We start from the raw sequence: 22,590 nt of genomic DNA, 5'->3' as shown, positions 1-22,590 counted from the left end.
GCTTCTTTCCTAAACTTGCCCAAAGTTTGAAGCAAAGGAAACTCCCCTGATGACTTTAGTAAGCTGAGACTCAGAGTTTTTACTACTGAATTATAAATCTTATCTGAAGCTTTACATGGCTTATAGCAAATAACTGATTTTGCACTCTCCGTCTTTTCAGTCAAAGAGGAAACTAAGACGACACCAAATACAATTTTCTGGGATAAAATGAAACCAAAGGCCATTTTTAAAAGTATGTCAATTCAACGGAAATGACTGAATGCAGAATTTGATTAGAAGAACAGAGCTGCACATCCCAAAGAACTTAAAAAAAGATTGAGATGTTATAAAAGCACCATCAGCAATGTAACAGAAGTGGAAACCATTTAACAGATAAGTACAGCAATGAACATATCCTGAAGCACTGAAAGGGAGAAATAAGACAGTAGATAAAGAAACAGTTGGAGCCCCAAGGGGTTTGGTGTGGCTTCATGGCCTTCCATAATGGCCTGCAGCCTGTCCAGTGATGTAACAGTGCTATTAAGTAGTGGATACAGGCCATTAGTTTGGCTGGCTGAAATAAGGGGGGGAAGAGTGTCTGACAGAACACAAATGGCATCCATGCAGGATGAAGGGAAAGCAGAGATCAATCAAAGATATGAGAGCAGGCTGGAGAGGACAATAAAAAAACAGCTAAAGGTGTGGTGAGGTAGTTTGTGGATTGAAGTCTAGGAGGGGGTGGGATCCTAAAGGACAAAGGGAGGGGTGATACTGTTTGAAAGGTCAGCAGAGTACAGAAAGTGTGCGTCTGTTCTTCACATGTCACACTGGGCAGTTATAAATTATTAGGGTAGATAAAGCCCTTGTGGTTCAATGACTGGACGAAACATTATGGGCCACGCTGTGACCTTCAATCATTTGTTAAAATGTGTTCATCAGCAGAGTAAACCCATTTCAACTGAGTGTGCCAGATCTTTGTGTGTGTGTGTTTTTTTTTTAATCCACTTATAGATGCCTAGTTTTGAGTTGCTCACTCAGATTTTAACACACCCAAAGGGTGTTAAAGGATTATGTTTTATCTTGAAAAAGCTATTACTGTCAACTTACAAACAGTACTTACAGGTAGATGTCACAAAGATCGATGTCTTAGCCTCAGTAAAAGCTGACAGTTTCATCAGTGTTGTTTATACTGCAGGGCATCTCTTTGTTCAGATTGTATTTTTTCCTGCCACAGCAGCTTATTGTTACACTGTCATCCTTATAGGTGTCTAAATCAAATCACCTCAAAATAGCACTGGATATTTCACCGCACTGGCTTCCACTAATGCTGGTTTTCCTCCCCGTCTCCTCCTTGCTTTGTAATTTTTAGTTTGCTTCACCTGAAGAGAAAATCCAGAACCAGATGAGGTCATTTCAAAATCAAATGCTGTAATTCTTTTGGTTTCTAATCTCTTAATTGACACCCCCCCCCCCCCCCCCCCCCACTATAATAATATAGGAGCTAGGTAAAACTCCAGGAAACTTAATTATAAGTACTACATGTAGTCGTTGTATGGTACTGGCAGAGCAAAACAAAACAAAACAAAAAGCCAGTGAGTTGTAAGGATAATGAACTAATCCCCTGCTTTCCGAAAAAACACCTAATGAAGGGAACTCTAGTGATTCCTGCTAGTAATTGCTGCTATTCTACATAATACCCTTAAATAAAAGTCAATTCAAGTCACAAGAGATAAAACTGGGTTGCTTTGTAACTTATCAGCAGTTTTAAAGTGGTAATCTAAGCTTTTACAGCTGCAAAGAACTTTGTAAGACTTGCAGCCTGTTCATCTATAAAACAGCCATTGTGTGCTCCAGTCTCCTCCATCCTATACCTGACCCCCATCTTCCCATCTTCATCCCTCCAGGTCCCTGATTTATGGCCCCATTCTGCTTGCACCAATTCTCCTTCTCCTTCACCCCTCCACTCATGGCAACCACAAAGCCACACAGACAATTACAAGGCGAGTTTTACAGTAAGAGCATCCACTCTGACAGCATGAGGGTAAAGAAAGGGTTGAGATGGGAGATGCGGGGTGGCAGTTACGGGAAACAACCCCTCTGGTGAACCCCTCCCACAGATGTTCATCTTTGTGTGAAATTCAGTCCACTGGAGCCACACTACTGTACTGTCACTCGATTGTACAAACTCAAATAAACGACAACAGATGAAGTGCGCTTTTTTTTTTTACCCCCATTTTAAACACTTTATCAGGCCATAAAAGAATGTGAAGAAGGTTTGAGGTCTGAGCAGCAGCAAAGTCCGGAAAATTCTGCGGTACAATCCTTTTACACTCCACTGCTTTTGCTGCAGTGCCCTGTATTAAGCACCCTTCTCTTGAACCTTCCATCTTCCTTACTGTCCTCCCTCTTGACACCCCTCTACCCCCACTTCTCCCACCACTCACTTAAACTGCAACTGAACTGATTTTTATCCACAGTCTCTAAAGCCAACTCTTTAGGCAATAAAGGGGGAATAGTCAGGATTATTTATGAAGTCAGATAAAGGCACGGACCACAGGCACAGATGCAGACTCAAGCTTAAAATACAGATTTGCAACAGCACAAAGCCGCCGGAGCACCGTGGCCTGATATATTTAAGTAAAAAAAGCACTCTGTTGTGTGTCTCTTGTTTTTGGCAACAGACACACTGTTGCCAAAAAAATTCGAATCTCAAATCTCTATTGCAACTTGGTTCAAACTTATATGTGCATCTAACATATCAAACACATCTTTTGCAGCAAACCTTGTGAGTATTTTGAGAACGTGTATTGTGGTGTGTTAATGCATCTGTACTTGACACTCAAACACTTCAGCATGATTTGTACACTGGTACAACATTCCTCCTGCAAACCAGACTTCCAAAACTAGATCACAATTGTAATTGAAGTCTGAGATTTATATACACCATATTAAAAAAAAAAAACATACACTTTGTCACGTGTTTTTCTGCTTTGGTTTAACTAAGACTACCAAGATTATTTCAATTTGCAAAACACCAGATTAACAAGCAAATATTTGTTAGATTTTTTTTTTAACTTTCTTTAAACTCCAAAGTTTACTTGCATTTTGTGACACTCCCTTGACAACTTCAACCAGCCACTTGACATAAGCTTCTGCTTTTATTCGGAGATTGATTTGCATATTTTGCACCAGAATATGTTGGTGCAAAATATGGACAGTGTGTTTGTTATTTCCAAATTGTTCAAAGACATGGCAACCTTAGTGGGTTTAGACGTCTGGAAATAATAAATTCCCTCTATTTATTCTGGCAGTTAGAAAATAGTAATTATTTTGTTAATGCCAAATGACCTAAAACAGGAAAAGTTCAGTTTGATTTAACGTAGTACAGTGAGAAAAATTGCTTTGTGACCCCCCTCATAGTGTGTAAATATCTGGTTTAAACTGAATGGGGAAGAGCAAATCCCTGTGGGACTCAAAAAAATAAAAGGAAGGAAAGTGATACAGGCAAACGTGCCAAATCTCAAACAATTCATTGCCTTTTGAAAAAGGGCTACCAAAGCCTCTGGATGCATTCAAATAGGCCATCGCCACATAGCATTTCACTGTTTGCCAGTGACAAGGAAGCAGTTAAAGTAACATTGTACAAAGCCTTAAACACACTGCAGGCCCATGGGAAATCGATACAGTGCCTTGGAGCGTGCTATTACACTGCTGTGATTCTCCCCATGTTTTTTACTGTACACTCTCTGCTGACTCTACCCGATGCTCTATCCTGTCGTTCTGCCTTTCTTCTCTCAGGATAACCTGACTTAGTTGACAGAAGACACAGATTATTGCATTTTCTTTTTATTGCTCACAACAAGGATCCCAAAGATCGTCTTCACACAAAGAAAACACATTTATCAAGTAAATGAGCAGCAAGTCAAACAGAAACTCGAAAGCAATGTTTCTAACGGGAGCAAAGGTTTTACAGCTATGTCAGCTGAAAAATGGTACAATCTCACAGCTACCTGTTCCTTCACCAAGAGCCTTAAAAACTCATGGCAGACTGGGGAAATATTATGGAAAACCAAAGGGAGGGAACTGTTTAATGAGGGTTTCACATATTCAAATTCTGCTAATTTTATTTCAACAAAACTGATGAGTTTTTTTTAAAGAATAAGTGAATGAATTGTGCATAGAACCTTTCATTTTATTTCGTTTTTTTAGAATTTTAAGATGAAACATCAACATTAATATCATATTTAAGTTGAAGGAAGATTACACGTAGGTTTTCCAAAACTAAAAAATACAAACACACAAAAAAAAAACATGTGGTGAGCATTTGTATTCAAGCCCCCTACTCATACAACTTTAAAGTTAATATGAGATTACCTGATTTAAACAGAGTCTACCAGTTGGTAATTTAATTTAACTGTAAATACAGCTGTTCTATGAACTGATAATCAGAACCAGGGACATGAAGGAACACAGCAGGCAGGTCAGGGAGAAAGTTGCGTAACAAAAAGCTCCTGGTAAAGTTTGCTACAAACCATTTAGGTGAGACGAAACCAAGTTAGATGTAACCAAACTGAAAAAATTGCCCTGCATTCAAATCCATCATGTGTGGTGGAAAATTAAAACTGTAACACCACTGAGGAACTTAGTGGAGACAGCATCATAATGTTGGGGTGCATTTTTTTCCCAGTAAGGATAAGGAAACTAGTCAGAGTTGAACAGAAAATGGAAGAGCTAAATACGGGGCAGTCATGGAGGTAAACCCAAAAATACAACTGGAGCTATCTAGAATGATTTTGACTCATAAGAATTGAATGCAAATGCATGCAAATCAACTGATTTTTTTCCTCTTTACTTAACAAGTGTGCACTACACTGCACTGGTACAAGACATAAAAGCCAAATAAAATGAAGCTTAAAAATGTGACAATGTTCAAGGGATTTCAGTAATTTTTCCAGGCTCTGTATTGACACTGGTATGAAACTCACATTCTTCTTCTTTGGGGTCCAGTTGTGTGACGCTGATGGAGAGCCGGTCCACCCTCTCCTGCAAGGAGTTGACCCGGAAAGAGAAGGAGTGGGCTTCATTGAAAAGCTCTCCAAAAAGGTCCTCTGCATATTTACCTGCAAACACACAAGAGTAAAAGAAATCATTTTACTCTTCCAAAAGTTTCAAAATAAAATGGTTAGAAACATTTTCCTGGAAGATATGAGCAGTTATTTAGTGTGTGAGGCAACTGCTTGCTGTCTAAACCAATATCTAGCATTCACTCTATTGTTTAAAGTAAATCATTTTGCTTTTGTAGAACATTTTTGCTTAAATGTAACTGTCAGTTATGGTTACTGTCAACTGACTCTGGAGACCTTGGTACTTTGCAACACGTACTGTGTTGATCTGTTGGTAAGACAACTCAAATGCTTTTGTCAAACACAATCAAAGCAAGCCATGCTGCTCTTCATCTGTCTCAGCCTTTTACTGAGATTTGAAGAAACAAGTGACGACTGGGTGTCTCTGTAGTAGAGCAGGCCAACTTCGAATGTTTGGAGCTGTGTGATGTAGACAGGTTTGTTAAACAACAGTGTGCCAGTCTGCTCTGTAAAACATAGACTTTCCTTTACTGAAGTGCATTGGAATGGGAGTAAGTCCATTAATCATGATCTTTTGTTTCCATAGTACCACACTGCCAGTATAAAATGTCATATCACCACTACTCCATTTAAAGTTAACCTCTAACCTCAAAACTTACTGACTGCTATGTTGGGCATTGTGTATTTTGTTCTTAAAAATATGGATGGATTCCCTCAACGCAGATGAGATTTACTCATCTGTCTGTGTGTGCAGGGTGAAAAAGAATCCAAGTATATATACAAACTTCTAGAAAAGGGGGGGACAATTTTTAAAGAGTCTGGAATCTTTAATCTCAGTTGAATTTTTGATTTGGCATATAAAATATGTTTGTAGTATTTAATTTTTTTAAATAATAATAAAAAAAGATGAGTATGAACAGCAAAATAATAATTGTATAACTATGCCAGAAGAGGAACTTTGCAAACTTTTCATCACACCTTTTGATGCAGAAATTTAACTTTTGGTTACATTGTTATTTTATTTAAATTATAATATTTTATTTATATTTCTCAATTGAAAAGGTGTACTTAGCTTCTGGACAACTACTCATTCATTATTTGCATATTAAATTCAGATCTGGGAATGACACCAAGGGATGGGCAACATTTTACTTTATGTGCAGAAGAAATGTGAATAAATCACTCATACTAACAACAATAACAACAATAAACTAATTAATTACTTTTGCAAACCCCAAAAGCCAGACTTTTGGGAGTACTGCTCATTATTTTGCCGTTTCAAACAATTTTCCACTGTTGGTTTTATGACAGGGAAAATAATGTTGTTTTATTTTTTGAAAATATGATTGATTGCATTCATTACTGCATACTACTACAGTTGTACTGCTTAATGTAATTCATGTAGTGAAGAAGCAAATGGAATAATTTGTCATTTTTAGAGCAAATCTTTTGAGGCTTGGGCCATGTGCAGTAAGTGTGTATGGAATTTTGTAATATTTCACATTCTCACCATTATCTTCATTGAAATAAATGTCATAAAACATTGAGTGGAAATGGAGTTTATTGAGTTTGAGACTTTCCTAATAAGATCACAACCAACGTGTGTCTGCTTTCAAAGTGGGGTGTGCAAAATAGTTTTTATAGTTTTTAACAAAGCAATACAAACCAATACCAATAGGACATTGTACAAAAGTGTATTTAACTGAAAGTGCATTTCTGCAACATGTATCTTAAGAAATTCAGGGCAGATAAATATCCTCTACTTTTTAAGCCAGAAGTTATTTCTACGTTTGTTAACATATTTTCTAGATAAAGCATAACACATCACTGTTTTTGTTTGTTACACATAAGACTTCAAAGTTATGATTATCTCACTAATCTGTGCAGCCCAGAATTATGAATCTTGTCATGGCGATACTGAAGAAGTTTAACAGAAAGTCTAATGAGATTCTGTGGGTTGACTACAGATCCTGCAGCCGGTTTTAAATTGTTTTGCTTGTTGGAACCTTCGACTATGTTTGCGACGTATTTGGTAGATTATTTTGCTCATGTATTTCTTATAAATTGTCTGGGTCAGTGCTGATAGATCAGAGCATGGGAACATTTTCAGGCGCGCCATTTTACGTTTCTTTGCCTTTCCAAAAATGTAGTAAATACTACTGAAGCACATTTGGAAATTAGATTTTTGCATTTTATTGAATGAGTTTTTTTATATAACTTTCTATTAAATCCTTCAGAAATCTGCAGTAGAAATGTTTATGCCAATATAAGGATATGAGTGTATTTATGAGTGTTACTGACTGAGGCTGCTGAGCTGGCGGATGACGTTGGCCAAGGAGATATTGGTTACACACTCCAGTTCATTCTTGATGTTCCTTGGCAATACCGTGTGGCACAGGTGCCTGGGCTCAATGGTACGCTTAACCAGCGGCATCGTTTTGCTGCAACGACACTACCTATAGGAGAGAGATGGAGGAGGGAAATGGGGAAGGCGGGGAGAAAATGTCATTAGTGTATAAAATTATATTCTTGATTCTGCACAAATATAAGAATATTATGTCACTCACACCAAGCAAGAATTCTTTTCACCCAGAAATAACGCACCACAGTAAAGAAAAATGAATTTCATAGGTTTACAAACTGGAAACATTCAAGTAGCTTAACTTAATTAACACAATCTTGTGCTCATCGCTTAACATATGCAATCTATTAACATATCACTGCACTTTGTCAGTTCACTCAGCCATACTAATTGCATTTAGCGGCATTGCAAGGTTTTCAGAATCAATTCTCTTTCCTTTGCAAGAACACGAAAAAGAAGAAACAGAGGGGCAAAACAAAAATATGTGTACAGAAATCAGACCACTTGAGGAGGGCACTATTGTTATCTAGACAGTCTTAATTGATTAAGGAAATACTGTGCATTAGCTGTGTTTACCAAGATTACTTCAACTTGCAAATGAGTACTAGTAATGATAAGTTATTTGGTGTATCAAACAGTGCAACTACATGTGTCAGGATCTTGTTTTTGGGTTTCTTCGTGGTTTTTAATTTTGATCCTTTGTTATTCATGTTTTGTCTTAGTTATTCTTTGTTTTAGTTAGATCTGCTTTATTTGTTTTACTTCAGATCAGTCTTTTCTTGTGTTTAGTTATTCTTTATCAAGATTGGATTTAGGTTTTCTCAGTTCCACTGTTAGTGTTTACTTCTCCTTGCTTCCCTGTGTCATCTCTTTCCATCTCTCTCTCTCTCCGCTTGCCTTCTCCTCTACCCTCACAGCTACACTCAGTTAGTAATTAGTCCTGGTACATTGTTCCAGCAATCACACTCCCAGTATTTAACTACCTCTCTTTCTCACGCACCTCACTGATTCCTTACTGGTTTCACGTGTTCTCTTCCCAGTTTGTAAACAGTTTTTTTATATTTTTTATTAAAACTTTTATCATTTACCTCTGGGATTCTGGCTTGCATTTTGGTCTACTTCATACACACAATATGTTATTGCTGCAGATTTATCTACAACAATCGATCTATTGGTTTGTATTTTCAAAAGGTTTTAAAATCCTTTATTCTTCCAAAAGGAATTTCTAAATCTTTACAGTAAGTATGTCAGACTTTTGTGCCACAGTGTAACATGGATGCTGAAATAAAGAAAAACAACCCGGTGTTTGGCATGTGCCTAAAGCTTACTGATGTGTGTGTACAGTTAGAGCTGTGAGATCATTGCCCTCAAATGGTTGTGAATTAGGTTTCTACATACAAATCTAAGAAATTAGAAGACAACTGCTACATTCCAAAAACAATCCACGATCATCTTTAAGTCTCCCATCAGCCACTGAAACATCCCATTCAGCACTGAAATGCTCAAACTAGCAAACTATTTTGACATGTCACATGATTGTGAGAAATATGCGCAATGTGACTGAAGATGAGAACAGAATGGTGATAATTAGTGGGAAGCAAAGGTGAAAAGAAAGACCAAGACAGGAGTCGAGCTAAAACATCCTCCGACATGACTCCCTCTCCTACAACAGCAGTTAATGCTGCTAATAACACCATTTCCCTGATGCTGGCTTGCGCTTAATTAGAGCAGGCATGTAAAATGATGTGGAGATCAGGTGTTCTGATGTAAACTTCCTGGACAGTGATCGCGTCTTCGTTAAAGCATTGATTAAGGTTTAATTGACATCTGGTGCCTTAATATCCTGTGGTATTTTTAGTGCCGGCTCTTCTGCCAAGCAATAAACATGATTATTGACCGTATCCTAAGAAATGTAGGGCAAGAAAAGGCTATTCTCGGAAGCTGGACGGCGATAGGATGGTGACTGTGCTGAGGTGAGTCATCCTAGAGGCATCTCAAACGGGGGCCATCAGTGACAACAAGCACCTCTCTGAGCTTGTGTTGAAGCCGTTAGAGTGAAATCTGTCGGCAGTGTTTCACTCTCATACAAATAAACCACTGAGTGAAATCCCTGTACCCTTTTTAAAATAGAAACATGCTCTCTACACTTTATTTTGCTTCATGTGTCTTCCAAATGAAGTAAGCATATTACTTACACATGCATATACAGACGCTCATTATCAGTACCCAACACCACTTTTCATAACAGCCAGCGATTCCTGTGCTGTAATACAATTATTACAAGTCAGAAATAAAGCTTCAAAGTGTACGAAATCATAGTCGTAATCACTTGGTTTGTTTTTGTGGTGGTTGAGATGCTAAAAGCTCGCTGATATTTTCTTGATATTGACCAATCCTGTGTACCTTTAAAAAGTAATTTCAATAATTAATTTTAATAGTTGACTTTAATATCAAATACAACCAGATTTTAAAAAGTCTCTGAACTACTAAAACTTTGCACCCTTCAATTACAGACAGTATGAAATCTTCTTTTGTTATAAGGAGTATAAAATAAAGACTCCTTGCACATATTTCAGAAAGCTTTCACTTAACTTATGGCCAGAGTCATGTAATTCCCCTTGTGCAGCAAAGACAGTCAAGAATTTAAGAAATATTCTGGGTGGCAATTTTTTTTTTGTCAGTCACGGCTTGGCCACCCGAAAAGTTAAGAAAAGCTAAACAGAACCGATCTGAAAACATGAAGTAGTCCTGGACCAAAGCATCTGTGTTTTCTGATTTGCTCTACTGCTTGAAGTTCTATTATATCATAATGACACACGAAAAGAAAATCAGATGTAAAGATCTAAAAACAACCTTAATCCAAATTAGGTCCTTTAAAGCATTAAGCAGAGTTTATTTTCTTATTTTCATATTATAAAACCTTTGCAAAGATGGAAACCCAAATTAAATCTTTCAGTCATAACTATTTATACATTCCAGATGGGCCTCCACACTAGCCAGTTTACAAACATGTACTTAAACTCTTTGTTATTATCCATACAGCTCAAGGCTTTTCTCCTGTCTGTTATCTTGATAAAGTAAACTTTTCTCCTACGCATAGGTCCAAACTAGGCTTTTATTTATCGGCTATCGAGAAAATGTTACCCAAAGGTTGAGGGGGTAATGATAACGATGCCAAAACCTGAACAGTAGTAGCTGAAAATGAATGGAAGGAAAGCAACAAAAAAGGAAAAAAAGACATGAAATAGATCTGCAAGTGATAATGTTGTTTCTAAATGTGAGTTTTTCCAACGTACAGGTGCTACTTTGTCGGAGGGGCTCATTACATATAAGTATATGTGTTGGTACAGCATGAAAAAGTGACTACAGTAAAGCCTTGCTTTTTAAATTTTCTACCACAGTGAACTTGTTCGGTGTGCGATGAACAACTGCAGGACACATTTACAGCCTCAGACATACAAGCACCCCTGCCTACTGAGATTTCTAAACTGAGGTTTGACATGATAGCATATGACAGGTGTATTCTCACAGGGAAACGATGCAGTTTCTTCTCAAAACCCATTCAAAGCTACCTACATAGCATCACAGATGTGACAGATTCTATCATAGAAGAAAACGAAAATTTTACACATGGCAAGAAGAGCAGCTTCACAAAACACAACCTCATTTAAACTTACAAAAATGAACTACCAACAGTTTCATGCAAGAGCAGAGTCATCTTATTCTTTTATACTTGGACTAATACTTGGGAAATAGCACAGGATATTTGAAACGATCCTGAAATACAAGGTTTTCTCCATAATGATAAACACAAGATGTTCAACTGTTCCAGTAACACTTATTTTCTTTTGTTTATAAAGTCTTAAAGCAAAGTTATTACTTAGGCACATAAGAGGTTATATTCTGAATTTTATATACTTTGATTTAAATATTACCTTCCATTAATTGGAATGCATCAACACAGCATTCTGTTTAGTTTTATACATTTTAATATGCATATAAAACAAAAAAGCTCATCTTAAGTGTCTGCATAAGAGTTGAATAATTGGTGTGCATCAATTATTTAACATACCTGAATTTTCCTGCTTTATTTCATTTTTCTTCTCCCATCTAACGTGTGGACTAGTCTTGCTCCTTTCTTTTCTGCTCACCCCTTGCTGTTCCGTTACTACTTTTATGACCCATTCATCTTTGGTGGTGCTTCCCACTGTCACCAATCACCATGGTAACGGCTGCAGTGGGATGTCACCGGTCACTTTATATCGTCCCAAAAGACACATAGGCAAGAAGGAGGCTATAGGTGGTAGGGGGGCGGCAAGAATGGGAATAAAAGAGTGGGCTAAGCTTGAAGTCAAACATCAGAACTGAGATGGGGAGTGGAATGAATACAATATGAGAAAGCAAATAAGGTTGCTTGTCTATTGTGTGCAAACACAAAGCAGGGTGAGGGATGGCACGTGCCAGAGGGGGGGCGGGGGGGGCAGGGAGACCTCGAGTGGTGCAGATCATTGCACTCTGAACAATATGTCCTACTAGAAGCTTTAATGAATCCTAATAGAATATTGTCTCACTCACAATGCAATTCCAAACCGTGCAGTATGGTGGAGGTCAAGCGTCTTTTATCAAGATGGAATAGCTGACATGTAAAACAATCAGGATTTTTTAGTTTGTTTAGCATTGTTTTTTTTGTATGAATATAAATGACATGTCTATATAATACAGGTGTTACAGCAATACAAAGAAAATCATTTTTCCAATGCTAAAACAGTTTTTGACCTTACGGGGTGGTATTGTGTATTTTCCAGGCATACAGTGTAATGTCATAGCACAATTCAGTAACCTTTACTTTCAGTTAGAAAAATTATGTATAAATCAAACACGACTTATGCATGGCCTCCGTCTCCTTAAGAAGCTCCTACTCTTTGATGCTCTGCCCTGAGCATGTCATCACAACAACGCTCTTCCATCAAGTCATTTACAACCGGTCTTATGAGCACTGGACTCATTATCATAATGGTTCATATGATAAGCTCAGCAGAGTTCCACCACACCAGGCTCTTACTAATTGCTGCTGCCACTAGTCTGGTGGAGCTGGTAAGGGAGGAGCAGGCAGGAGTGCTCTCCTAAATGGCTGCCACGGCAGATCAAGGATTCCTCAAACATGCATGAAAGAATCAAAGTAACACTCCAGGTGTGTTTTTTGACGAGGGAATAGCATTGCAACATGATGTGAAGCTTAAATTGTTTTATTTTATAACATACCCCCCATTTAAGTTTGCCATCAATTTCTGGCTCTGTGAATAAAATTTTTATTTTATCTTGTCTACAATTGCTACTCAGTGGTGGTTGTTGTGTGTCTTGTCTCTATGCTGCTGTTACTGCGAAATAATTTCCCTGCTGGGATGAATAAAGTAATTCTATTCTATTCTATTCTATAAAGGATGCTGAAATCTTATGAAATTAGTGTATGCTTTGTGAAACTTGTAGACATTAGGTGACATAATATTTGTATTTTGGAATATAACATTTTATGATAGTGAAAGAGAATACAATGTATTTTGTCCCAAGTCCAAGCCACATCTTGAAACCTTTTCATTGGGAGGAGAGTTGAAAATGTTGTTTTTCAAGAATAAATGTACCTAGTTTATTCCCAAAGCTATAATTTAATACTTATAGGTAGATGCTTATTGGTATTAGACGTGAACAAACTACAGTGAATTTAACTAATAACATTTACAGTGAAAAGTTGTTAGTTAAATAAATCACATTCATGTGGACAATTGTTTATTGTACTTTTCCCTAATACTATAGATCACTATGAGACAGTGTGTCCTATCTTGCAGATGAAAATATAACAAATGTTTTCTTCCTTCACTGCGGAATAAATTACAACTTATACATTCATAGCTGTTTTGAGGGGAAATGGTGCTTTTTCAGACCTTTAAAAGCTCTTTCCATAGTGCTGCATAACCTCTGTCAAAGCAGCTTTAAAAACGATTTTAGGGCTCAAAAAGGGTCAATAATTGTTGCCAAAAGTCTACATGTACATCAAAAGCTGTGAATTATTTAGCAGACATTGTGCATGTTCCTCGAAGACTAAAAAAAAAAAGTGGAAAAAAAGTGAAAATGGGAAAATGAATTTATAATAGCACATCTCTGCTTCTGTTGTGATCTCCCACTGTGGAAATAGTCCCTCACAGTGTCAAACTGGCCTGAACATTGTGTGATTTGTTCTGTGATTTTGGAAACGTAAACTACATCTGTGTACTTGTAATATTTTCCAAACCATGACTGCAGGCATAAAAAAACAGAGACATCTAATCAGAGAAACTGGCAAAACTGGAAGTGCCAGGGGCAAAGGCAAACAAGCTGGCAAAGCCAACTGGCACAGGTGGTTTAAATCAACAACAGACCTGCAGAGCTGGGTAAAAAAAAAGCCCCTCTTACATGAAAAAAAAAAAAGAAAAGAAAGTCAAAAGTCCACCAAGAAGACAAAAACTTTAGTCAAAATAATTTTTGTCCTTGCAACTGGCAACATTCAAATTGGCACATTTTGTTGCAATTTTTGAATGTACTCACTTTGTATGTCCATTGTTATTGCCAATGAAACTGCAACAAGTTGGCATCTCCAAAACTGATGATAAAAAAGCTGTGATCCCTTTTTGCAAGAATTTCAAACATAAGTAAGGAAAAATTTCTCCCACAGGATCTAATTATTTTCTAATTCATTAAAAAGACAAACTTACCAAAGCAGGGGGACTGTACATATAAAAATTTTACATAGCCTCTGGGTATAAAAAGTGAGGCCAATATTACAGTGAATTAAACCTGAACTTTAGTTGATAACCAGCAGCGGGTGATTTCTTTTGACATAACACCTGATGGTATTGAATTTCCGAAGAAAATGACCTCCATTCTCACTTGATGGCATATTTAAAGCGTTCTCCACAACTTCATAGAGGAAGATGGTGGCATAGGAGGTCAAAGTTCATCCTGTCACTGGTGAGTTGTCAGTTCAAGCCCCCTGTTTGTCCATCTCAGTCATTGTGTCCTGCCTTGCTTGCTGGTGGTGGTCAGACGACCTGATGGCACCGACAGTATGGCTATCAGAAATCAGATCTTACTAGATCATGACCAATGTCATGCAGCATTTGAAAGGATACCATATTTAAAGTCCAAATACTTTAATTAGAAATTAAACGGCCATTATTACATTCCTACATGAATGTACCTCTACTCTTACGTGAATAAAATTTCTGGATTGTCTACCCACCGCGAGTGACTTTCATGCATGAAGAACAATCATGTTTTAACCAAAGGTCCACCAGACACACACCTACACTTTATGGTAATGTGAGGCTCTTTTAAAGAAAAAAAAACACAAGCTTTGTTGTTTTACTATTATTTTCTATCTGCTGAGGGAACTGTACAATCCCATCTTTGCGTTGACCAAAAACTCCTCATCAAGTACTGGACTCTGTCGAAAGGCCACAATTAAAGCATTTTAATGTTGTGCTAAAACAATTATCCCAAGTGTGTCAGCAAATCTACAACAAAGCGACAAAGTAGAAAAGAAAAACCCAGCTCAGTCAAAGTCCAAACTGAAGAGATACATTTTTTTTTCACACAGAGAAAATACATAAGAAGTGAGAGTTTTTTTTGTCAACTCCACACCTAGAATTTCAACAATAAACTTCACCTCCACAACCATACAGTATATTTAAATAACAACCCCCATTCCCCAACACCACCTCCCGAACCATAAGTCACAACGGAGCAAGCTTGCTGAGCATATCACAGCATAAACCTGTGTTTCTTCCTGCCAATTAAAATTTTGTACCAGCTGACGCCCCTTAGGGAAGTGCGATGACACCTTGCTGGCTCTCACCAGTGTAGTGCCATTAAAATTTATGTACAGACACATCAACCTCACACAAACAAATATAAACAGAGCCCACATTGGCCTAAAAATACACCTGCAGCAGTGTCAGGGTGGTCGGAGACAGCTATGCTAACTAGGTTTGCTGTTTGGAGGAACTTGTGTCAAGGCATATAAGGGTAGATAAACATTATTCTAAAATCATGCCTGCAGCCGTTAGGGTCACAATGGAGAACAATCCTACTGCTTTGTGAAAGAGTAAGTGAACCCATAAAACCAGTGCTGTCTCCTTTTTACCAACTTCTCACAAAAAACCAACAAGTCTAAATATTTCAATCAGGAATGTGAAAGAAGTGACTGTGACTCCCCACTATGATTTGCCTACTCCCTATTCTTTATATTGGTAATGAAGCTCACAATGGCAGAGTAGTGGGACACAGACCACACTGTATTTTGTAAGACGATTGAATCACTTTAAACATTCATTTAGCAATCAGGGTTTATCCCACAGTAGATGAACGAGCCCAACTAAATATTCATGGGCATCTGTGTGGCAACATCAATGAGTAAAGTGTCTGATGAACAAACACACTCACAGAGGTTTATCTGCTGAGCACATAGAAACCCACTGGTATGAATAATGAAAGCCTGCTGCTCAATAATAAATGCCTGCATGCTTGCACTGTGCAGCTGCACTTGTTTGGCCTGTGAGGGAAATTCTATTACACTAACTCCCCTGGTGTTCGTACTGATGTGAAGGACAAAAACTTAACGCCCCTCAGACTCACCACAACAAATAGGCAATAAGCAACAAAATAAAAAAAAATAAAAAAACAATAATAGCGACTTTGTGACAAAATCAAATCTTCAGAAAGCAAGGAGAAAGTTACAAGTCCAATGTGCTTCGATCAGTCTAATAGTAAGATCGTGTTCATGTTAGTAGTCCATACTAGGGCTTTAAAGCATAATACATATTGTACAAATAAAAACCTTGAGTAATTATTAATTGCTCCTGCAGTTGAGTAAACTGCACTCACCACCAGTTATGATTTTACTAGAATATCTATTTCAGTTTTTGCCATGAAAAAATACAATTGTACATCTTGTACAAAGTAAAGGTGTAACAATCCATCCAGTTCATATGTAATTAGGTTCAAGAAAATTACATAACAGTTGAGTAACATTTTTCCCCAAAACAGCTCTGAAATTTGAGATTAATTTCACAAGAAAAAACACTTTAATATTTGATGATGAGCCATAAATCTGCAAGAAACAAATTACTACTTTTCAATAAAGTCAGTCATTTTTGACAAGAAAAGCTAAAACTCCTCTAAGATTGATGTGGTACAAGTAAGGGATGTGCATCTGGATATTTTCCAAAGTGTAAGTGGTAGATCCAGACATGTCACAGGTTCTTCTTCCCGATTTCAGGTGTGTATTCTGGATTCCGTTCGAGGTGTTAAAGACAAGTCTACACCTGGAAGGTGTTGTTTCTGATACAGGAAGAGACCCTGTATGAATCTCTTACAATCTGCAATATATCCAAATGTAGATGTCCTAAATTAACCACTTAAACCTTACAGGACTTGTGTCACATTTTGTTGCAAATATCTGAATTTATAATGTCAGTAAATTCCATTTTTTCCTAACAAATTTCTCAATTTAAAATGTTAGAATCATAATTTATATTAGCGACTGTCAAACTAAGTCGCCAAGCAGCTGAATAAGGAAATCCTTGTTGACGCGCCAGCTGATCAAAAACGCAAATCCAGGATGCAGTTAAGATGGTTTTATTTTTGTCAATATTGTCAATATACAAGGCAGTGCCCAAGTGTTCAAAGCAGCATTAAAACCGGATCCGCAGGTTTAAACAGTGATCAAAGACAAAAACATACTAGCTTAAGGCGGTCAGCAAAAAAGTAAACGTCCCCCATCACCCACTCACTAAAGTCACCAGGTGAGCAACAGGTGATCTACAATCACTAATAACACCACGTGATCCCACGCCTCACATATCCACAACAATTTATGTCTTTAATTTTTTTTATTTTTTACATCAGTTTTTCTTTTTTTGGTAGAAATTTATTCCTCGTGAAATGACTAATACTCTTTTGCAAAACTTAATGTCCAAAATATTGTGGAATTCCCTATTTTAAAGGTAATTCAAGATTTGATACATTTAAAACTGTGGTTTAAAAATATGCAGCACATAATTATTCAGCTCTGGGCCCTGTGCTACAAAGTAAAGTCAGACATACCGGAATTTTGGTAAAGAGTACTAGCTGAACTAAAACTGGCATTGCCAAGTGTGCTCAAGTGACACTAAGAAGCTTATTATCAATTTAGTGAATCAACTGAGGGGTACTGACTCAGAATATTTGTGCACTCATGTAAAACAGGTGGACATATGACCAATCAGCATTGACCGGCAGAAACAGATCTGGCCCCAAGGGAAGCACAATTCACAAATTGTGATTTGACAAAACTACAACTATATTGACAAAGCTTTAATTTAACATGATCTTTCTATTGCAGCCTCAATTGTCTTAAATTCTCCTTGTACTATTATATCAACAAAGAAATTTGATCAAGAACAACCAATTGTTTTGTTTTCACTGTTATTCGTGGCATTGATTTTCATGAAGCATTACATGTGGACCAAATATCTGCAAATGCCCATGTTTCTTTAAATTACTTAGCATCTTGGACAACAATTCTTGATTGGGACATCTCTAAATTAGGTTAAAAACAGAAATTTCTTAAACTTTGTTTTCTAGGTCATCTGACACACACACACAAAAAAAAGTGTCAACACTGTTTATAACCCACTTTAGGAATGTCTTGGGCAAGACATGTTTTTGTCCTAGATACCAAGCAGAGTCATTTAAGAATGACAATTTACAGATGCCCAGTAACAGACTTTTCAGAAGGAAAATAAATTAATTGCCAACTGGTGACTCATGATGTAGATGTTTTGAAGCCGGAGCTTAGCAGCAGGAAGTTGCAGTACTTTGAGGGACTTAAGCGTGGCAGACATTGAGGGGTTTGATATGTGGGGAAGACGAACAAGAAGTGAAGCTCGCTGAATTTTTTGGATGAATTGGACCAATTAGCCAGTGCCCAGGGCAGCTGTGCAAGCTTCTCACGGGGCGTCTCTTTAAGTTTGAGTGCACTCTCACCATAGCTCTGGATTTGTTCATAAGTGATGGTTGTGATAATTAAAGCTCCAGCAGAACAAAGCACTGATGGTCAGCCAAGGTGCCCTTGCTGTAAGGAGGCCAAAGGCGGTGCCAATTGGTACAGAACAGAAAGCTTGAGCAGTGGAGCGAAACTAAGTGGCAGTCTGGTCAAGTCTAATCATGCTCCTCTAATAGGATATGCATTCAATCAAACTTCACATCTTGTGTTTTATGTACTCTTAGGTACTATTAAAGCAACTTCATCAGATCAGCTGTGTATATATCACACATAAACAAAGAGGGGAAATGGGGACTTCTAATTGCAAATTGTAAGAAAGCCATACTCCCAACAGATCAGAAATAAAGTTCAGGATATCAGTTTTCTTAAACAAATGAACACAGAGGTTTCATTGCATTACTCCTGAACACAAACAGTACCAAGCTTAAAAATGGCATGTCTGTTTAATGACTTAATTAAATATGCAGTTAGGGGTCAAAAGGTCAGTTGCAAGGTTTAGTAAACTTCGTTCTCGTGACCCTTCATGAGCTTCACTTTGGCTCCATTTTCTGTACACTTAGCTATACTTAAAAATCCCACTGCATTGAAAAGTGGTACACTTTTACTCTCTTAATGTTAAATTGATAGGAGGGAATGGAAAAATAATCCTTTGCCAAGCAATGGGGGCAAAATAAGACAGTTCACTTTTTACCAGACAATTTAAGGATCGCCAATAACTTCAGTTGTTAACTTAGTCTGACATTTTGTAGAATTGTGGTCCAGGCAGCATTTTGCTAAGCCCTGCTGTTCAGTCGAGTACCGAGAGGAGAATTTTAAATCGTGGCAGACAGTTACTGAAGGTGTCTGCTCAGTTCACTTTACTTTATTTAGATGGAGACTGAGTGCTGTGAATTTAATGTCTAGAAAAATCACAGTGGAGTTAAAGTACACTTCCTCCACACACACATATTGTCCAAAAGCGTCTCATCTCTGAAGAGGGCAGGAAGGCTGACAATGATTCAGAGTGAAGAAAAGCGTCTTGGTTGATTTTTTTCCTTCTCTTGTGTTTGTGTCTATGTGGCTACAATCAACACACTGAATGGACGTAAACCCAAATTCTTCCAATAGGTAGAACTGTTCTCTCTGGAGTATTCTCCTTTTTATTAGTTTGTACATATGAAAGTCCAAGTTCTTCGTTCACTATTAATTAGGACAGAAATGTGATCTTGCAAGAGCTACAATGGACTAGTAATGGAAGAAGATGAAATCCAGGGCAGCTGCATTCCTAGTCTGACACAGTTTTATGTTATCTGTCTGAGTCAGTCAGATTGACTCGAGTGCTCCCCCTTATCACTTTACTGTTGAGTACAGAAGTGCCAGAGTCCTTCTGGCGTTGTCAAATACAATAATCACCGGTCTGCTACTAAGAGACCTTTAAATCTCCTTTCACAAAACACTTCCACGCAAGACATTGATTGCCTTTTTTCAGTCGGTGCGAGTTTTGTTAAAAGACTCGGATGAAAAGGGGGAAGAAAAGAGTTGGTAAGAAGTCAACCTGCTACTGTTGTACTTGAGACAATAGATGATTACCTAGCAGTGGCATAAAAATTCACCTATGTAATCCGGTTTTGTAGCTTGAGTGTATCATGTAGTGATGACAGATGGTCCATCCCAGAGGAATTTAAGACGAAAATACACAGGAGACACCACAGAGTGTCACTTGATGCTTGCTAATTATTGGTATGAAAACAGTACAGGTCACCTTAAAGTGTGTCGACACAGGTCAGATGACTCTACTTCAGCTGTAGGTAGTTTTTTTTTCTTTAGCTGTGACAAATTAAAGCAAAACCAAACTGAAAGTGGCCTTGCATTGTGGGATGGTGGCAGGTGGCCCATTTTTTCTTTTTTTTTTTAAAAAAGGAAAATAACTGAGGCAAAGTTTAATGGGGTGAAGTGGTCATCTTTATGACAATTGTGTTATTAAAGAGGCTAAAGTCCTATTTCAGTGAGATAAACTCAGTGCAAAGACAGTCTACCTCACCATTTTCTAAGCAGGTCTTCAAATCAGTCAGAGCTCATTTATTTATCATGTCATTAGTTGATTAATTCTCTGACTGAGGTAAAGAGGCAATATGCATAATTCAAGAATGGAAGCCAAGCCTTTTTATATTAGGTATGCATCAGTTATGCACCAGTTAATCCTTTAGTGAACAGAATTGGCCGGACATTGATTAATTGGTTCTGATCGGTAATCAGCAGGCCAAATACTAGGAAAATCAGTGTCTTTCCTCCAAGGCAAAAAACATAAAGTACACCGACAGCTAAAATAAAATTATCAATATGTACTGTATATATTAATGTTAATTAAAGCAGTCAAGCCAATATCCTCCTAGAATAAAACCACAAAAGGGAATTCAGAGGCAATACATAAACAGATTTTTTTTTAAATAATCTGGTTTGGATGAAAGTAAAAGACAGTTTTTAATAAAGCTGCAGAGCGTCCCTCTTTTTCTTATCCCTAATATATGCCCCATTTGGGATGTTTTTTTAAGCTCTAGGCAATAGCAGTTCTGATTGTTCTGTAGTTATTTAGTCCCAGTTACCCTCCAGTGAACTCACTGTAATTTTGCATTCATAAATGAAACAACAAAAGTGAACATCTTTTCAGATGTGCTTGATGTAAAACAAAGACATACTTCTAACTGCAATTTAGAACTTATTAACTTTTCCTAGAGCAGCCAGCCTTGAATGTTGAAAAATAGAATATCTGCTGCAGACCCAGAGGTGTGAGCAGGCTACTTTGCCGGTATCCATCTTTTTTAGGGTATATATCACTCCAAAGGTGGAACACAAAATAAAAATGGTTAATGATGTTCTAATTCTTTGCCATCACAAACATCTGACTCTTCAAATGACCTTTGTATACGGCTGACATCACCCTGACAGTTCAGGCTTAATGCGAGAATATACGTGTTGCTCCAGTCAAACCCTGATTTAATTTCAAATTCCAGCTTTTCAAATGGAATTTTGTTCAATACAGAAAAGCCAGGGGTTACATTGAATCTGACACATAAGACTGCAATAGCTGAAATGATAAACTATTCCAGTAATAACAGGTTTAAGCAGGCTGAAGCTGCTATTAACAGAGCTGAGTATATGAGAATGCAAATACATCAGTGATGCAGCCAGCAAAACGTTTAATCTGGGTGCAAAGAGACAGTATTTCTCTGAGGTAAAAAAAAAAAAAGGGAAAGCATTTCATGCTTTTGAGTAAGGTTGCATGTTATTATAAACATGTGATAACATAAATGAAATGTTGTGAGGATGATAGGACTTGTATTAAAAATTATAAGTGTAAGTATATTGCGTTAATGTATTTCTGCTTTGGGATCACTAATGCAGACTTCAGATCATGATCAGTCTAACTGCTGACGAGTTAAGTAAATTCAAAGTTTTTATTATAGTAACATTGTTTTAATGAAAAAAGCATTTGTCTATAGCTGCTGTAATTAATGCTGCTTTGTTGTGTGGAAATACAGTTTCTTACTCACTTCACCACAACATCTATAAAACAGTTTCTCCAGCATGAAACAAGTGCCACCAAAATGTTCACTGGTATTTAGAGCAGTAGAGTTGGAAGTATTTCCTACAGTCCAAGCAGATCTTTGCAATATTGATATTGTGTAATGTGATATTGCCATGACAATAAATTTGTGATCTACTGTACATCCCTACACATAGCTGCTTTTGACTGACTGCCATGCAAATCAGTTTATTGCATTATTCAGACTACAAGCCGCTTCTTAGATCACCGTCAGTACAATTAGCTGCAACCTATTCAAGCTATGCTCAGTATTCAACTGCTCAGCCAGAAGTATTTAAGTTTGTTAAAAGTGTACAATAGCAATCGGCTAGGTCAAGGGGACGTCAGTTCACAGGCAGATCTTTCAAAGCAGCTACATGCTGACCTCAGAGGCAATGAATCACAGTTACTCATCCACCATCTTGAGCTTGGGTCAGCGGCAAAAAATATTAAGCAGGGTACGTGTGATGTCATGCATGATATGCAAACATTAACACATGAGCAAAGACACACGCTGACAACGCCA

At 37.5% G+C, this 22,590-nt stretch overlaps 1 protein-coding gene across 3 annotated transcripts in view; it reads right to left on the bottom strand.

Annotated features, from left to right (window-relative positions):
* The window catches only part of wasf1 (WAS protein family member 1), a 56,618-nt gene that overhangs the window by 25,389 nt on the left and 8,639 nt on the right, over positions 1 to 22,590 (bottom strand). For all 3 annotated transcript variants that reach the window (XM_023347800.1, XM_014472708.2, XM_023347801.1), the window contains exons 2-3: positions 7,365 to 7,519; positions 4,965 to 5,099 (exon numbers count right to left, since the gene is read on the bottom strand). In XM_023347800.1, the coding sequence (XP_023203568.1) occupies positions 4,965 to 5,099; positions 7,365 to 7,497 (268 nt within the window). In that variant the 5' untranslated portion in view covers positions 7,498 to 7,519. The remainder of the gene's footprint in view (positions 1 to 4,964; positions 5,100 to 7,364; positions 7,520 to 22,590) is intronic.

Source organism: Xiphophorus maculatus, chromosome 15 (genome assembly GCF_002775205.1).
Source record: "Xiphophorus maculatus strain JP 163 A chromosome 15, X_maculatus-5.0-male, whole genome shotgun sequence".
Lineage (NCBI taxonomy): Eukaryota > Metazoa > Chordata > Actinopteri > Cyprinodontiformes > Poeciliidae > Xiphophorus > Xiphophorus maculatus.
This window is presented reverse-complemented; position numbering and strand designations above follow the sequence as displayed.